This window comes from Sceloporus occidentalis, unplaced genomic scaffold, assembly GCF_023333645.1.
Source record: "Sceloporus occidentalis isolate IW3139 unplaced genomic scaffold, rSceOcc1.0.p SCAF_2, whole genome shotgun sequence".
NCBI classification, from domain to species: domain Eukaryota; kingdom Metazoa; phylum Chordata; class Lepidosauria; order Squamata; family Phrynosomatidae; genus Sceloporus; species Sceloporus occidentalis.
This window is the reverse complement of record NW_028316982.1, coordinates 85,728,314-85,743,612: the sequence shown is the minus strand read 5'-3', so window position 1 is coordinate 85,743,612 and position 15,299 is coordinate 85,728,314. Positions and strand designations below refer to the sequence as shown.

Genomic DNA, 15,299 nt, shown 5'->3' with positions numbered 1-15,299 from the left:
TCTTTTTTTCTTTCTTTCTGCTTCTTCAAACTTTGGGCTTCTCCAAAGCTAGAACTGGAAAGTAATGCATTAAAAGTAATGCTGTTGCTCATAATTCATTATAGATTTTATGGCTATATTTCTAATGGCCTCAGTATAAGAACCTAATATTCTCATCTTTGGTTTGGTGAGTAACATGTAATCATTATTCCACAAACATCAGGTTGGGGAAAGGGATATGCCTGGCTATCTCCCTGCCATTTGCAAAAACTAACATTGTTTCCCCCTTTAAAGCAGTATACCAGCATGTTATGTCATGGCTCAGTCATGCACAGCTTCTTGGCAAAGTTAAGAGCACTTTGTGAAGCCTCCCTGAAATGCTAATAGGCTTGTAAACAAGGACTGTCTGAAAGCATGGATTGTCTGTGCACCTTTCCAGTGATGTAGTCCTTTTAACATTAAGAAGCCACCTGTGTCCAGCACATCTGATATTTTGCTTTAAAAGAAGGGGGAAATGGTTTAGTGCTTGCCACACCTCTGTAAGAGATTCTATGGTGAGGATAGGGAAGGGCAACACAGGGCAATTAGGACCTGTTTTTTGGTTGAAAGACAACTATCCAGAGTATTTCATTATTAATGTTATTATGTTATTTATTTGTGAATAGCAAGTATCAAGAAAGGATAATAGATTACCCATGGAAATGACATGTTATATTTTTGTTTAAAATTCCAAGTAACATGTTATATTTTTGGTTAGCATGTGACATTTTCAATAAAATATAAGACTCCAAGCATATTTGTACAGTATATTGCTGTCTCAACTCTATAACCTATAACATCCAAAACTTGAAAATAATAAGTAGAGGGGATGATGAGGATTAGCAGGATGAGGATGACATAATATCCAGGAAAACATTCAGGAATGTTAGATCATGTATCAAAGAACAATTTCATAAAATAAAGGATATGAAATGAATTTGACATTAATGCGCGTCACACTCTTCACATCAGTTTTAAAAAGACCTGTTTAACTTGATATCTGTTGTTTTGTTCACAGAAAATGATGGATTATAGGGACTTGATATGTACAAAATTCATTACCATATTGTGGTAAATGCATATAACAGTATTTTCTGTGTAGGAAACAGCATTTGTCTGTTTCTCTCCGATATTGATTGGTTTGTGCCATTCAACCTTAGTTGGACCCTTTTCCCCACTCATGAAGATTTTTTTTTAAAAAAAGAGGTATGCTCTGCCTTCTTGGTCTAATGGTTTAGGATTAGGTGTACCAGGAGCATAATTCTGATTAACCACATGATAACCATTAGAAATTTTGAGTAATGGCATTTGGAATGAGCTTTGGTCAGCATTTAGAACTTTTCCAAGTGGTAAGGTAACATCGGGCAGTTCATGGCTTTATATCTTCTTAGTTTCAAAATTCTTCTGCAAGGCATCAGTCCACGTCTATAACAAGAACAATGTATCCCTCTCCTGGGCTGCATCTTCACTGTAGAATTAATGCAGTTTGGCATTGCTTTACCTGTCATGGCTCCATCCTATGGAATCCTGGGATTTGATGGGCACCAGAGTTCTCTGACAGAAAAGGCTAAATATGTCACAAAACTACAAATCCCAGAATTACATAATATTGAGCTATGACAGTTAAAGGGATGCCAAACTTTATTATTTCTGCAGTGCAGATGCAGCCCCAGCAGCCTGCTGAGTAAGGAGAGAAAGACAGAGAAAGAAAGTGTGTCAGAAAAAGAGGAGAAAGAAGAACAAATGTTCCCCTCAAGGGACATTAATCCTACTTGGATATGTCCTTTGTGTAATGGTTTTTTTCCTCCTCACCAAGAGACATTATGAATTGGGATTGCTGAATTTGTATGGTTATCCATGGAGAAGATGTGCACATTTTATGGGTACTTTTTTGTGCATTTAGTAAAATATGCAGTAATGAAAAATGTGATAAACGTTATCATGCTGGCTGCATGGACAAGATAACACTGGAAATATTTTTCAAAAATTGAGATTTAGAGATATTTTACAGGAAAACGCCTATATTTGAAGAACACATTCTCTTATTACATTCATGTATTTATGCAAATTATAAAAAGCATGATTTTAAAAATCCCTTGACACTCGATTCTCATGCTAAAACTAAATGGTTGATAAATGGCCACACACACGTCAGTCTTATCATGGTGAGATGGCCATATTCATGTTAACTCTCCAGATTCTTTCAATTCACCTCCTTGTTCAGCACCATTCAGTATAGGATGAGATTTGCCTAAATGATTTTATGCTTTTGCATTATTGCATACAACTATAACATAGTACTTCCCCACTGTAAAAAAAACAACACTATTTCATTTAATAAGAGATCTGTTGAATTCATTTCAGGTATATTTAATCTATTGTATTTGGGGATGGAGGACACCTTTTGCTGGCTCCTTGGGTCCAAAGCTTGCCTATCTTGGTGATGGAATTAAAAATAGATGAGATTAAAAGGCCAGTGGGTTTTGGACTGAGCAATTTTTATGTGAGAGAACATCACAAACAAATGAGAAAATAGACTCTCTCTCTCTCTCTCTCTCTCTCTCTCTCTCTCTCTCTCTCTCTCTCTCTCACACACACACACACACGAGACAAATGCCACCCAATGACTATTATCAGGCAATCACAACTGAACTAACTTTTTGCCATAACACTCCACCCGAAGCATGTTTAGTGATTTTAAGCACCACTGTTTATAAATGTGCTGAGTGTTCTTGGCCACAGTAGTGCTCTTCTGTAGCTCCCATTCATTCAGTAGGACTCAAGTAGAACTACTCCAATAGGTTTAGCATCTTTAGCCTCTCAATTGTTAAGGCAGAATACAGGCAATGATGAATATCAACCCAACCTAAATATTCAGATTTCTCCCTCCTCTTCTTCATTCTTTTACATCAGTTTTGCTCTATAGAATTTACTGGCTTTACATTCCAATGCTTAACTGTAACCCTATAAAGCATAAAAGGCACAAAGGCTGCATCCACACTGCAGAAATAATCCAGTTTGACACCACTTTAAGCATCATAGCTCAGTCCTATGGAATTCAGGGAATTGTAGTTTTGTGAGACAGTTAGTTTTTTCTGGCAGAGAGGTCTGGTGCCGTAACAAACTACTGTTCCTAGAATTCCACAGTATTGAGCCATGGGAGCTAACATTGTGTCAAACTGAATTATTTCTGTAGTGCAGATGCAGTCAACGTCAACTTGTGCATTACTAAAAATGCTTATGGAGTGTGTGTGTGTGCATACACACACACTCTCTCCATAAGCATTTTTAGTAATGCACAAGTATATATCCTTCTCATATCCTTTTCAAAATAGAAAAAATACATTTCTTGTTTGAATAAAATATATGGCTGGCCTTTGTATATCTGTTGCATTGCTCTCACTGACTGTGTTTTCTTGCTCTGTTTATTTCTAGAAAGCGGATGATACCTTTTGACTGGTATCTATTTGAAATTACTTGCTTTCCACACACTCTTTATTCAAGAGCATATTCGAGCTATCTTTTCCTCACACTGAGACAAACAACTTTTAAGTGTGTCACACAACATTTTTCTTTCTAGTCAGCTCTAAGCAACCTATGGAGTGATAAAGGTTTTATAGATGTTCAGTCTCAGATGTCTGCTAGCTTGTGACACCTTACCTCAGATAAGTCTTAGCAGATTTTTTTTGTGTGCCCCTGGTGCCTACTGAGTGTGGTTAGACATGAAATGCAATAAAGAACTAGTGGTATTTTCCACAGAGGTAGAATTGTGCATATCCTATTATCTCTAAAATTCAAGAAATGGATGGTTAATTATAGGTTAACTTTTTTCAGATTTTTTTTATTTCCCTTTTTAAAACATAAAATCTTGATTCAACAAATTGTTATCAGGGTTAAATACTTCTTGTAGTACATAGTCCCCTTCAGTAACATTTTTTCCAATTACTTCCATCTTCCCATATTCCACCTTTAAGATTATTGTTCTGTATGGAAATTTCAGATGAACTTAAAAGATAGTTTATCTTTTTTAAAAAGTCAAAGATTTATATGCAGAATGGTTGCTTCCTAACTGCATTGTTAATAGCTGTTCTGTACTACTGTACCTAAGGATCACCTGCTCTCTGGCTGGATGCTTCAGTGGCCCTTTACAGACTGCCAAAATAAAGCTGCTTCGGGTCACTTTGGAGGTATGCTGTTTCAATGATGCATGCATACTAAGAGTCTGGAAGCCACGCTAAAGCTGCACTCTAGTCCTTAGGGCTGGATCATGGCTTTGGCGAGGCTACCGGACTCTTAGTATGACTGCATCATTGAAACAGCATACTTCCAAAGTGACCCGAAGCAGCTTTATTTTGGCCTGTCTGTAAGGGGCCAGTGATTCTCAAACTTTTATTCTCCTGGTTTTTTTTACTTCAGTTCCCAGAATTCCTAGCCAGCATGAGCAATGCTCAGAGACTCTATGAGTAGAAGTCCAAAAGTCTATGTAATGCTTGTGATAGATCCATTCTTTGATCCAGGTCGCATTCATTAGAATATCATAGACTAAGGCTGCTTCCACATTGCAGGAATAATCCAGTTTGACACCACTTTAATAGTCATGGCTCCATGCTATGGAATTCTGGGAATTGGAGTTTGTTGTGACACCAGATGTCACTGACAGAAAAGGCTAAATGACTTACAAAATTATAATTCCCAGAATTTCATAGCATTGAGTCATGGCAGTTAAAGTCGTGTCCAGCTGCATTATTTCTGCAGTGTGAATGCAGCCTAAGTGTAGATGGTGCAGGTTAGGTTTTCTCTTGGCTGTCTGAAAAGGCTCCCTGTGGCCTTCAACAGGAAAGGAACTTTAAACATCTGGTGAGTCTTCTTTTCTTTTAATTCACAGGTGCTCTATAACCACTGGTCGAGTTGATTAATCAGGTCTAAAAGACGAAGGCTTTCATGGCCGACATCCATAGTTTTTTGTGGGTTTTTCGGGCTATGTGGCCATGTTCTAGCAGAATTTCTTCCTGACATTTCGCCAGCATCTGTGGCTGGCATCTTCAGAGAATGTTTGCCTGGAAAGGACTTGGGTATATATATTGTGTGACCTGGAAAGGCAGGAGTGATTTGCATGTGTATTGTTGGTTGCTAACGGCAGTCCTCAGGGTGTGAGGGTCTGCACAAGAGGATTAATGTCTGCTTGATAAGTGCTCATTGTCTGCTGGGAAACCCCTGACCCTGGGAGATTTCTCATTTGCATTTGTTTTTATCTTGCTATGTTTCAGGACTGGTAGCCAAACCTTGTTTACTTTAAGGGATTCCTCTTTCCTGTTGAAATTGTCCAGGTGTTTGTGGATTTCAATGGCTTCCCTGTGCATCCTGACATGGTAGTGGTTGGCATGGTCCAGAATTTCAGTGTTTTCAAACTGTATTTTATGCCCAGGATGGTTTGTGGCATGTTCTGCTACTGCTGATTTTTCTGGCTGGCCCAGTCTGCAGTGTCTCTCATGTTCCTTGATCCTTGTTTGCACACTGTGTTTGGTGGATAAAATCGTTAATCAATCCCTAAAAAGAAATTAAACAGAAAAAATTTAAAACAAAATAAAGTTTAAAAAAAGTTTGGGGCAGATTTGGGCGGGAAATGAAACATCTTCTAGAGGAGGAGGGGGGGGAGGTCGGAAGCGATGGTATCAATGACACTTCCAGTGTCACAATGATGGCTTAAAGGTGGAAGTAGGGGGGAGGCAAGTCAGTAGATCTGGTTTAGTCTGGAAAGCCCTGCTCAGAAGACTATCATGTCCTCACCAAATGAGCATGTTATGGTGGTGGAACCCAGAGAAAGTCCTTCCCTGAGGATCTTAGAACTTGAGCCAGCTCAGACAGGCATGAGTGTGTGTGCTTTTTAAATAGTCTGGACCCTATCCATGTAGATCTTTAATGGTCATATCCAGAACTTTGAATTCTGATCAGAAATAGATTGACAGCCAGTAAACTGTTTCAATAGAAGAGTTATATGTTTCCCATTACCTGCCCCAATCAGCCACCTGGCAGCAGCATTTTGGAACCACTGAAGTGTTCAGAGGCAGCTCCACATATCATGTGTTAGAGTGATCCAAAAGGCAGGTGTCACCATAGCCAGATCTGACTTTTCAAGTAAGGTCCAAAACACACTGCAAAAATAATCCAGTTTGAAACCACTATAACTGCCGTGGCCCAATGCTAGGGGATTCTGGGAAATGTAGTTTTGAGCCTTCTCTGTCAGAGAACTCTGGTGCCACAATAAACTAAAATTCTCAGGATTCCCTAGAACTGATCCAGGGCAGTTAAAGTGGTGTCAAACCAGATTACTTCTGCAATGTGTTTTGGACCTAAAAAGAGCAATTGGTGCACTGTTTTTAAATATGCAAACATGCTGCTGGTCACCACCCAAACCTGGGCATGCAGGCTCAGTTTTGAATCCAAGAGTATGACTGAGCCATAAGCCTGAGATTTCAGGGGACTGTTACCCCATCCAACATAGGCTGAATACCTATTCCCTGATCTGCCATATGAGTGATCATGAGCACTTCTACCTTGAGGTTAGTGTGGGGCATGCTTCTTAGGAAAAGGCATCTTAAAGTTGAGGGTTCACCAAAGTTGAGGGTGCTGTTTTGTGTCAGTACTTGATGTATTTTCTCCAATGGTATGACAAGATCTACCTCTCCCCTATGTCTCCGAAGAGCCCAGAGAGCCTAGTACAGAGTGGTTCCCATGCTATTTTTAGGGCAGTACAGAGAGCCCCTAAGGAATGGTGTGATGCTACCCCTTTCCTAGCCGGATTGGGGCCACAGCAACCGCATACTGCAGCCCTGATCTGGCCTTTCCAGGGTGCAAAAAGGAAGTGCGAAAAGCGGGTCCTTTTTGCATCCTGGAAAAGATGCGATAATCACAGCACCACGGCTATATGATGCTCCTTCAGCGCTATGTCATCTGGACACAGCGCTGGAGGAGCAACATGATGCCACATGCCATGTGGAGCAGCTCATGGAATCATGGCACCCAGGGGGCCAGAGTCAGGGTGTGTGTCAGAGCGACACTCTGACTCCACCCCCAGGTTGGCCTTATCGGCCGGTCTGAAGAACCCCTAAGTTATTATAAATTAGATACAACACATTCAATCTGGTCCCAAAACAGAAAGAAAAGTAATAATGCTTCTTCAGGACATGTTAAATGGTTCCTAAAGGTTTGTGATGCCAGCATTCTGTTATCAGCTGTAACAGATTGTGTTTTGACATAGCTCTATGGAAGACACATTACCATAGTACAAACACAATATTACTAGAGTTTGGGTTGCTGCCTAAACTATCTCTGTCCAGGAACAATAGGACCTGGCAGAGCAGCTAAAGTTCAGCAAAGGGATTCAGAGGCACTGAGGCCATCTCAGCCTCTAATAAAGATCCAGGAATTTTTGCACGCTGTGCAGCTTTTCCCTCTGGAGGACTGCAAACATATCCAGAATAGGGATATAAATCTTCACTTATCTTATTCTCATGTTCAAGAATAAGAAACCATTTTTTTCTCCTCACCTGCAAGAAGGCTAGATAGATTCTGTTAGTCCCAAGAGAGTTTTCACATTTGTGAGAAGAATTTTTGCACAACTTTTTGCACAGTTTGCATAATGTGTTCAAATTTTGTTGCTCAGCTATTATGGCTACTCTCTTGTGAACTGGACCTTTACAAATTAGAAACATGAGATGGTTGTTTATGTATTTTTTGACTAAGCAGTCTGGTTCTGTGTGTTCAAGGGAAAACACACTAGCATTGTCCAAAAAGGATTCTTTGCAGATTGTCAGAACTTGGGATAAGGAAAATGTACTCTTAGCCTCCTTCTCATGCTGGAGATGAGAATTATCATGGGTTTTAATGCTCTCTCAACAGGCTGTCTTGACATGTCAAGATCACCTGTCTCACTGAGAACAAGTAATTTTGTGAGATTTCTTCACATCCTTAATCCAGCACAGGCAGTCATCCACATACTGGACATATACCGCTATCTAGCCATCTCCCCAGTGGACCTTTGTCTTGTCAGGTTTCATGGGATAAGTAGTTATGTGAGTTACTTATTTTTTCTTCTTCTTCTGTGTACTGAAGCTCTGTAGAGAGAATTTCGTGTATTTCACTAAACTACAAATCCCACTGTCCCATAGGATAGTGCCATGGTATATCAAACTGTAGTGTAAATATATTCTTAAGGCTGCAAGAGACAGAGGAAAAGAAACTAGTTACCTAACGTGGTTGCAGCTGGGGAGAGAAAAGATTTACAAGTAAGAGGTGGAGATTATTGCAGATTATTTTTTACCTGCCCTGCCCTTTTTTCTATCCACCCCACATCTAAGAGCCATACACACTGCCCAAAGAAGATACCTAAAGCAGAGCGTATAATCAGGTCAGAGAAAAAAGTTAGGAATTTTGTGTTCCTGCCTTCCTCCTGCCTATTCTGCATCTAATAGCCACTGATTTAAAGTAGATACCTGAAGCCTTGGGAGTTTGGTGGCTAGCTTGTTGCAGGTAGGAGAAAAAACCTTAGGAAGTGTAGAGCACAAAGAGTTTTCCATTCTCCAGACAGGGCACTGGCAGTCTATGAAAGTGCCAAACTTCAGTCCTCCACATGCAATCATTGTGATCAAGTCAGACATCACAGCAATATATGTGGAGGATGCAATTATTATACAACTACTCAAATTCATTATTTTAATTTGCAAATCTTTTACATGTTACTTTCTTTTTAAAAGAAATGTAACATTCTACAGTGTTGTGTATCTTATTCTACAGTATTCTTGATTCTACAGTGATATGTACCTTATTGTATAGCATTCGTATCTGATTCCCCACAAATTGCTGTGCTTTCAAGCAAAGTTGAAATAATTGCAGGCTGCCAGTCTCCATCTATCCTGTCTGCAGCTGCTTGTTGTACTACAAGAGATTGTTGTAGGGTCATAGGAAGATAATTTGGTTCACTTTGGTTTCATGTGGACTTTTGTGATTCATTTGTTTAGCAGCCTTCTTTAGGGGAAAGAAAAAGATATATGGAAAGGCCAAAACCCTGTACTTAAAAGGAAGAATAACATTGTGAAATTCTGTGAGAGGAACATGAACTTTCAGGTTTAGCAGGAAAGTGCAGCATTAAATACACAAATGATACTTTCATGCCTGAAAATATATCAACTGTTAGTAGAAACTTTAAAGGTGCAGGGAAACAATGGGTTTATATATTAGATTTATGTATCTTGACCCAGATTTTGCAGACTGCATGCATGATAGATAAAGATGAGCATACAGAAATGTTTTTAAACATGGAATCCCCACCAATCAGCTGAACAATCCATCTAAACGTTTATAGGCATTTTATATATCATCAGTTACCCAGCTGCTAAATTAGGTTTATGAATGATAGTGATTTAGCATGATATTCACTTCGAAGCCTGCTTTCATTTAACTTTTGCCTCTAGAAGGATCAGAGAGATCACTGTTAAATGTCTCATGTATACCAACATATGAGAGTTTTAAAAATAGTTATAAAAGATTTTTGACTTCCATTATTTCATTATCTGTTAGCCAATTATAAGGAGAGCATGTAATTGCATGTAAGGAACATATTTTCCCATATAAGTTAGGGATGGCACAATCTTGTGCATATTTACTCAGAGCTAATACCTACTAGGTTCAATAGGGTAAGCCATAAAATAAAATCATGTTGTCTTCAGATGTCACACTACAAACAAAAGTCATGTTCACCTGTGTTACAGTGTTGTTAGTTCATTTTGATTCAGACTGTGCTTAGGTCATCCATCTCCCTGTATATGGAGTAAAGATAAAGTGCTTCAGAATTGCAGAAAAAGATAATGGAGCAATAAACATCACACTTCTTGTGAAGAACAAAATATCCTACCATAATTTTCCATCTAATATCCATGTCCAAACAGAATTGATGGTTTCTTTTGGGTACACTATAAATTTGAGAAACAATAATACTTTCTGCAATCATGCTTATGAATTACTACACAGAGTGTCAAATTTAATGATGGCTTTTTATAGTTCAGTTGTATATATGAGTGAAAATATCAAAGTAAAAATCTAATCTGATGGAATAATGCTTCTGATAAAATCCCTCAATTTGTCTATAATGATTTTTTTTAAAGTTCGAAAATCATCATCTTCTTTTTTCATTTTTCACTTTATCCTCCAAATGTGAAGCAATGGCATTATACTTTGTTTTAAAATGCTATATCATATAGAGAAGGTAAAGGTTTATATATGGTGGAGGTTTTTTGAAATAACCTTTAACAAAGGCTTACCAATCTGGCACCCAGAAGCTCTGCTGTATCACAACTCCCATTCTCCCTAACCATGGAGATAATAGGAATGTAGTTCAAACTGTCTGGAGGGCACCAGGTTGTGGAAAAGTTGACTGAACATCTCAAGAGCAATAGTGTGACAATCTAGAGTCATTTCCACAAATACGTATTTACCATGATTTGTGGGTTTTCAGGGAGTGAGTTGTCCTTCCATCAGACCATAGGACATCCTTCATGTGTATTTATTTAAAGAAACAAGTTAAAGTGGGCATTTTGAAGACATCTCCAAGGGTCAGAAAATTGTATATTTTAGAAAATGAGTTGGGACTAAGGAAAAATAGGCTAAAGAAACATTTGTTGTGTGGTCATGCCATGCCTGCTGCTTATCTAACCATGTGCTTTCCCTTTCAGCAGATAAAAATGATGTCTCATCTCCAGAGGATATAAGTGATGACAACAGTACCAAAACAAAAAGAAATAAGTGAGTCATGATTGTATTTAATGTTGGGGGGGGGATACAATTCCTTTGAACTAATTTTTAATTTACAAAATATTGTAGGCATAATTCATTCTTCCTGTCATATACATGTAGGAGATAGATAGATAGATAGATAGATAGATAGATAGATAGATAGATAGATAGATAGATAGATAGTTCCTATTAGCATATGGCATATTAGCATAGGAAAAATGAATTGTGTCTGAAATACAGTGTGCTCACATCATACACAGGCATGCTATATGCGGATTTGAGCATACACTCAAACCCGTGTGGAGCCATGCGGGGCGAAAGTGGCGGTATGTGTCACCATGCTGCCATGCCGCTGTGCCACCACTGCACCACCGCATGCACGAGCCCCATTCAAGTGAATGGGGCTCAAGCATACACATTTTTTGGCTTACAAGGGGGGGGGGGTGGGGGGAGTCCGGAATGGATCCCCATGTAAGCCAAGGGCGCACTATACATATCTCACAACATGGTTAAATACTTCATAAAAAATAACAGTACCAATCCAGCTATTGATACTTGGAGCAGGCTCATTTGTTAAGAGCAGTGCACTGGTTTTACTGGTTTGAGGGGAAAAGCTCTTCCAGGCACTTACTCTCAGAAGGCCCTTACAGGCTATTGGCTTTAAAAATGGACTATTAACCAAAGTGATTCCAAGTGAGATTGAAGTAGAAAGACAAGCTGATTTTTCAACAAAAACAATTATTTCTCTGTTTAAAAGACAGGAAATGATAGCAGCAAAAACCAAGAGAAGCATCTATACTCAATGCAAGTTGCTTTTCAATGTAAAAGTGGGGGAAAACAGCATGGAAACTAAAAATTTTGTCCTAACCAACAGGATTGGAGATGAGCATAAGGGACTACAGACTGAAATACACTCATGAATTTTCTTATCCTCCAAAGTGACAAAGGTGACTGGAGATGGGAGCAGCAGAAGTCATGGAGGCAGATCTAAGAGAGAAATGCTCTCTGTGGGTCTCCGTATTTTAAGTTCTTCCTAACTTGGAGGTTGTCTCCTAGGAGTGAATGGAAGACCTCTAGTTGGGGCAAACATGACCTTAGTGTTGTTTTTTAAAAACCAAAAATATGGGTTTGCAAAGGGCAAAGGTGAACATGCTCTTCATGTACTGATAATGACTCTGACATGGTCTGGGCATTATTGAACAATGGCGTCATGTACACAGGATAAAGCCAATTAGTATAGATATTTACCTTCTTTCAAATCCAGATAGTTTTGCTCAACCTTTCTCAAGGCTGTATGATACTTCTCAGTGGGGGATGTAGCAGTTTGAGCCAGTTTGGCAGGTCTTCATTCAGTGGAGGTAGACAAAAGACTAATTGTTTTCATGAAGAAGCCATTTCCTTGTCAGCAGGAGTGGGGCAGGTTGGAGTACAATTTCCAGTTTGCACTTTTATAATAAGTCTTAGCCTTTTCCAAAGATGGACAGGATCCAGGCCACAGCAGTCATAGCCTGTCCAGTATTTTTTTCTGAATAGTTTGTGCAGTCTTTGGCAGCAAACAGCTTTCCTGTCTTATGAATCAAAATCTATTATTCATATTTATTGAACATAACTGGTAGCACATTGAAATCAATGGATAAGTTATGACATTAGCTTACTGATTTTAATATGCCTGCTCTTAACTATAAGTCTGGGTAGTGAGTGTTAAAATCACACATTGTAGTGAATGGCCATATCCTGTAGTTACGGTTGCTGGGTTGTGACTATTTCAAGCCCTGAGATTGCAAGGCCAAAATCTGAGACCTATGGATATCCCATAGTTGCCCACAGTAAGAGTCTAACAAAAGAACAGGGGAAAAAGGTTTTATCCTTCAGTTAAGCAGGAATAGTCTGGGGCTTTGGAGTGCTGGGTTAGCTCAGGACTATGTATACACAGATCTGCCTTTTGCAAGCAATACAGGTCTGCCATAACACACTATTGGAGAACTAAGGCAAGTCCTAATGTGATTTTGCATGCACAGCTTGTATAGGTGTTGCCATTCTGGCAGGTATGGATTGTCACTTGAATTTCCTGTGATTGTGAAATCTAAGGAAGAGAAAAGAGACATGCTAAAAATCAGTTTTGTGGTTGCATGATTTTGTGGTGAATAGGGAGTGCAATAAATGCATACAATATACTCAATATTTCAGTTTTAATGGGTACATCAAAGGGAAGTTCAAACCAAAAACTAGGATGCTCTGTGATAAGAAAAGGAACATACTACGTGATGAAGAAGGAATAAAAAGACACTGGTTGCAATACACAGGAGAGATGAAAAAATTAATAACACATGGAATGAAGATGCACCCCAAATTCTAGAAAGTGAGGTGGAAGCTGCAATAAGAGAAACTGGGAAAATGAAATCACCAGGAAAAGAGGATATTGAACTGATACATTCCACATAGTATCATCTCTAGTATTAACTGAAATATGCAAACAAATATGGAAAACAAAATGATGGCCAACGTTTCATCCTCATCCACAAAAAAGGAGACACAAAAACTGCAGCAACTATAGAATTAATTTCCCACAAGCAAAATTATGCTGAACATTCTGAAACTTCAGAGCAAAACAGACGGCCCCAATAGAATGACATCCTGCTGCCCCTTTTAACGCTAAATTGGGGCAGTGGCAATCAAATGCCATATCCCTATTCTGACAGTTTGCCAGCTCAAAAAGAGGCAGCAAAATGCCGCTCTTTTTAGAGCTAGAAAAAAGGCCACCGCGGTGGCACTTTTTGGCTAACTGCTGCATCACCATGCACTTGAAAAAGCCGCTCTTGAGGACTGGAAAACCTGTTCAAACCCATTTTCAGGCATTACCAGCTGCTATGGGGGTGGGGGAAACAGAAGAAGACTCTATCTTCCACTTGTGCTGTGATGCCAGGTTAGTGCTAGATTTAGAGTCATGCCTTTTTCCTCCCAGTGCTGTGCTTTGATTGCTAGACTTTGGCTGCTACCACACTGTAGAATTAATGCTGTTTGACACTGCTTTGTCATAGATCAATTCTATGAAATCCTGGGATTTGTAGTTTGTTGTGGTACCAGAGCTCTCTCAGAAAAAAGGCTAAATATACAGGGGACCCTTGTTATACACTGGGGTTTGGTTCCAAGATCCCCCATGTATAACAAAATCCGTGTATGCTGAAGTCCCATTAAATATAATGACATAGCAAAACAGTGTCCTTTATAAAAATGGAAAATCAAGGTTTGATATTTGAAATTTATACTTTTAAAAAATATTTTCAAAACGTGTATGCTTGAATCCGTGTTTTAAAAATCCGTGTATAAGAAGAGCCGATTGTATTGCAAAAACAATACAATTGCACTCAAGAATTCCATAGCATTTTGCCATGGCAGTTAAAGCAGTGTCAGACTGCATTAATTCTGCATATAGATGCAGCCTGTGACTTTGGATTCTAGGCTTCAAATCCCTGATCAGCCATGAAAACCCACTGGATGATCTTCAGCCAGTCACATCCTCTCAGCCTTAGAGGAAGACAAAGGCAAACCCACTATGAACAACCCTTGTGAGGTTGCTATAGGTCAGAAAACCATGTGAGGTTGCTATAAGTCAGAAATGACATGGGGACACTCACTTATGGCAACCCAGGGGCAAACCTACCATGGGGTTTTCTTGGCAAGGTTTTTCCAGTGGCGGTTTGCCCTTGCCTTTCCCTGAGGCTGAGAGCGTATGACTTGCCCTAGTTCTCCCAGTGGGTTTCATGGCCTAGCTGGGAATTGGACATTCATCTCCAGAGTCATAGCCCAACACTCAAAGCACTAGACCATGTTGGCTCTCCAACGTTTTAATTGACCCTACTAAAAACCAAGAAAAGACATGCTCATCTGTTGCTTTTGTCAGCAAAGCAGCTTTCTAGATTTCTGTTTATTTCACTGAACAGAAAAACTCTTTCTGGTTACCAGAAATTGAACTGGAAGCTTCATAGATCATATTACAGAATATTATAATTTGAAAAGAATGAAAATGCTAATACAATATCCAACTCACTATTATAATATGAACAGTGACAATAGGATGCCTTTGGAGCAACTAATACTGTACAATACCCATTTTAGTGTAATTTGAGAGTGAAATTGTGTAATGCAATTATTGATGGCAAGAAGATAATATGCTAGGACTCATATTGCTTTACTGGGTAATGCAATTTATTAGCTGAAAGCTGGTTTTAACATTTTCCCATTTGAACTATACAGTTTAGGACTCTTTGAGAATAAAAGCATATTTATATCTGGTGGCTAAAATTTTCTAATCTGGTGTGAATGTAGTTAGTTGAATTCACTTGATGTTCAGAATGTTCTTGCCACTGAAAATCAGATCATTTTAGTGAAATTTTCTAAAAACAGATGTTATAGAAACAGTGTTATATTTAAACTACTTTTTTGAAATAATGGGTGGTGAGACATGTTTAATTTATGTCTCTCAAACATTTCTA

The 15,299-nt window shown here is 38.9% G+C and overlaps 1 protein-coding gene across 1 annotated transcript in view; it reads left to right on the top strand.

The window, feature by feature from the left end:
• TCERG1L (transcription elongation regulator 1 like) overlaps positions 1-15,299 on the top strand; it is a 233,788-nt gene that overhangs the window by 198,054 nt on the left and 20,435 nt on the right. The window contains exon 9 of the mRNA XM_089510167.1: positions 10,746-10,815. Within this exon, the coding sequence (XP_089366293.1) occupies positions 10,746-10,815 (70 nt within the window). The remainder of the gene's footprint in view (positions 1-10,745; positions 10,816-15,299) is intronic.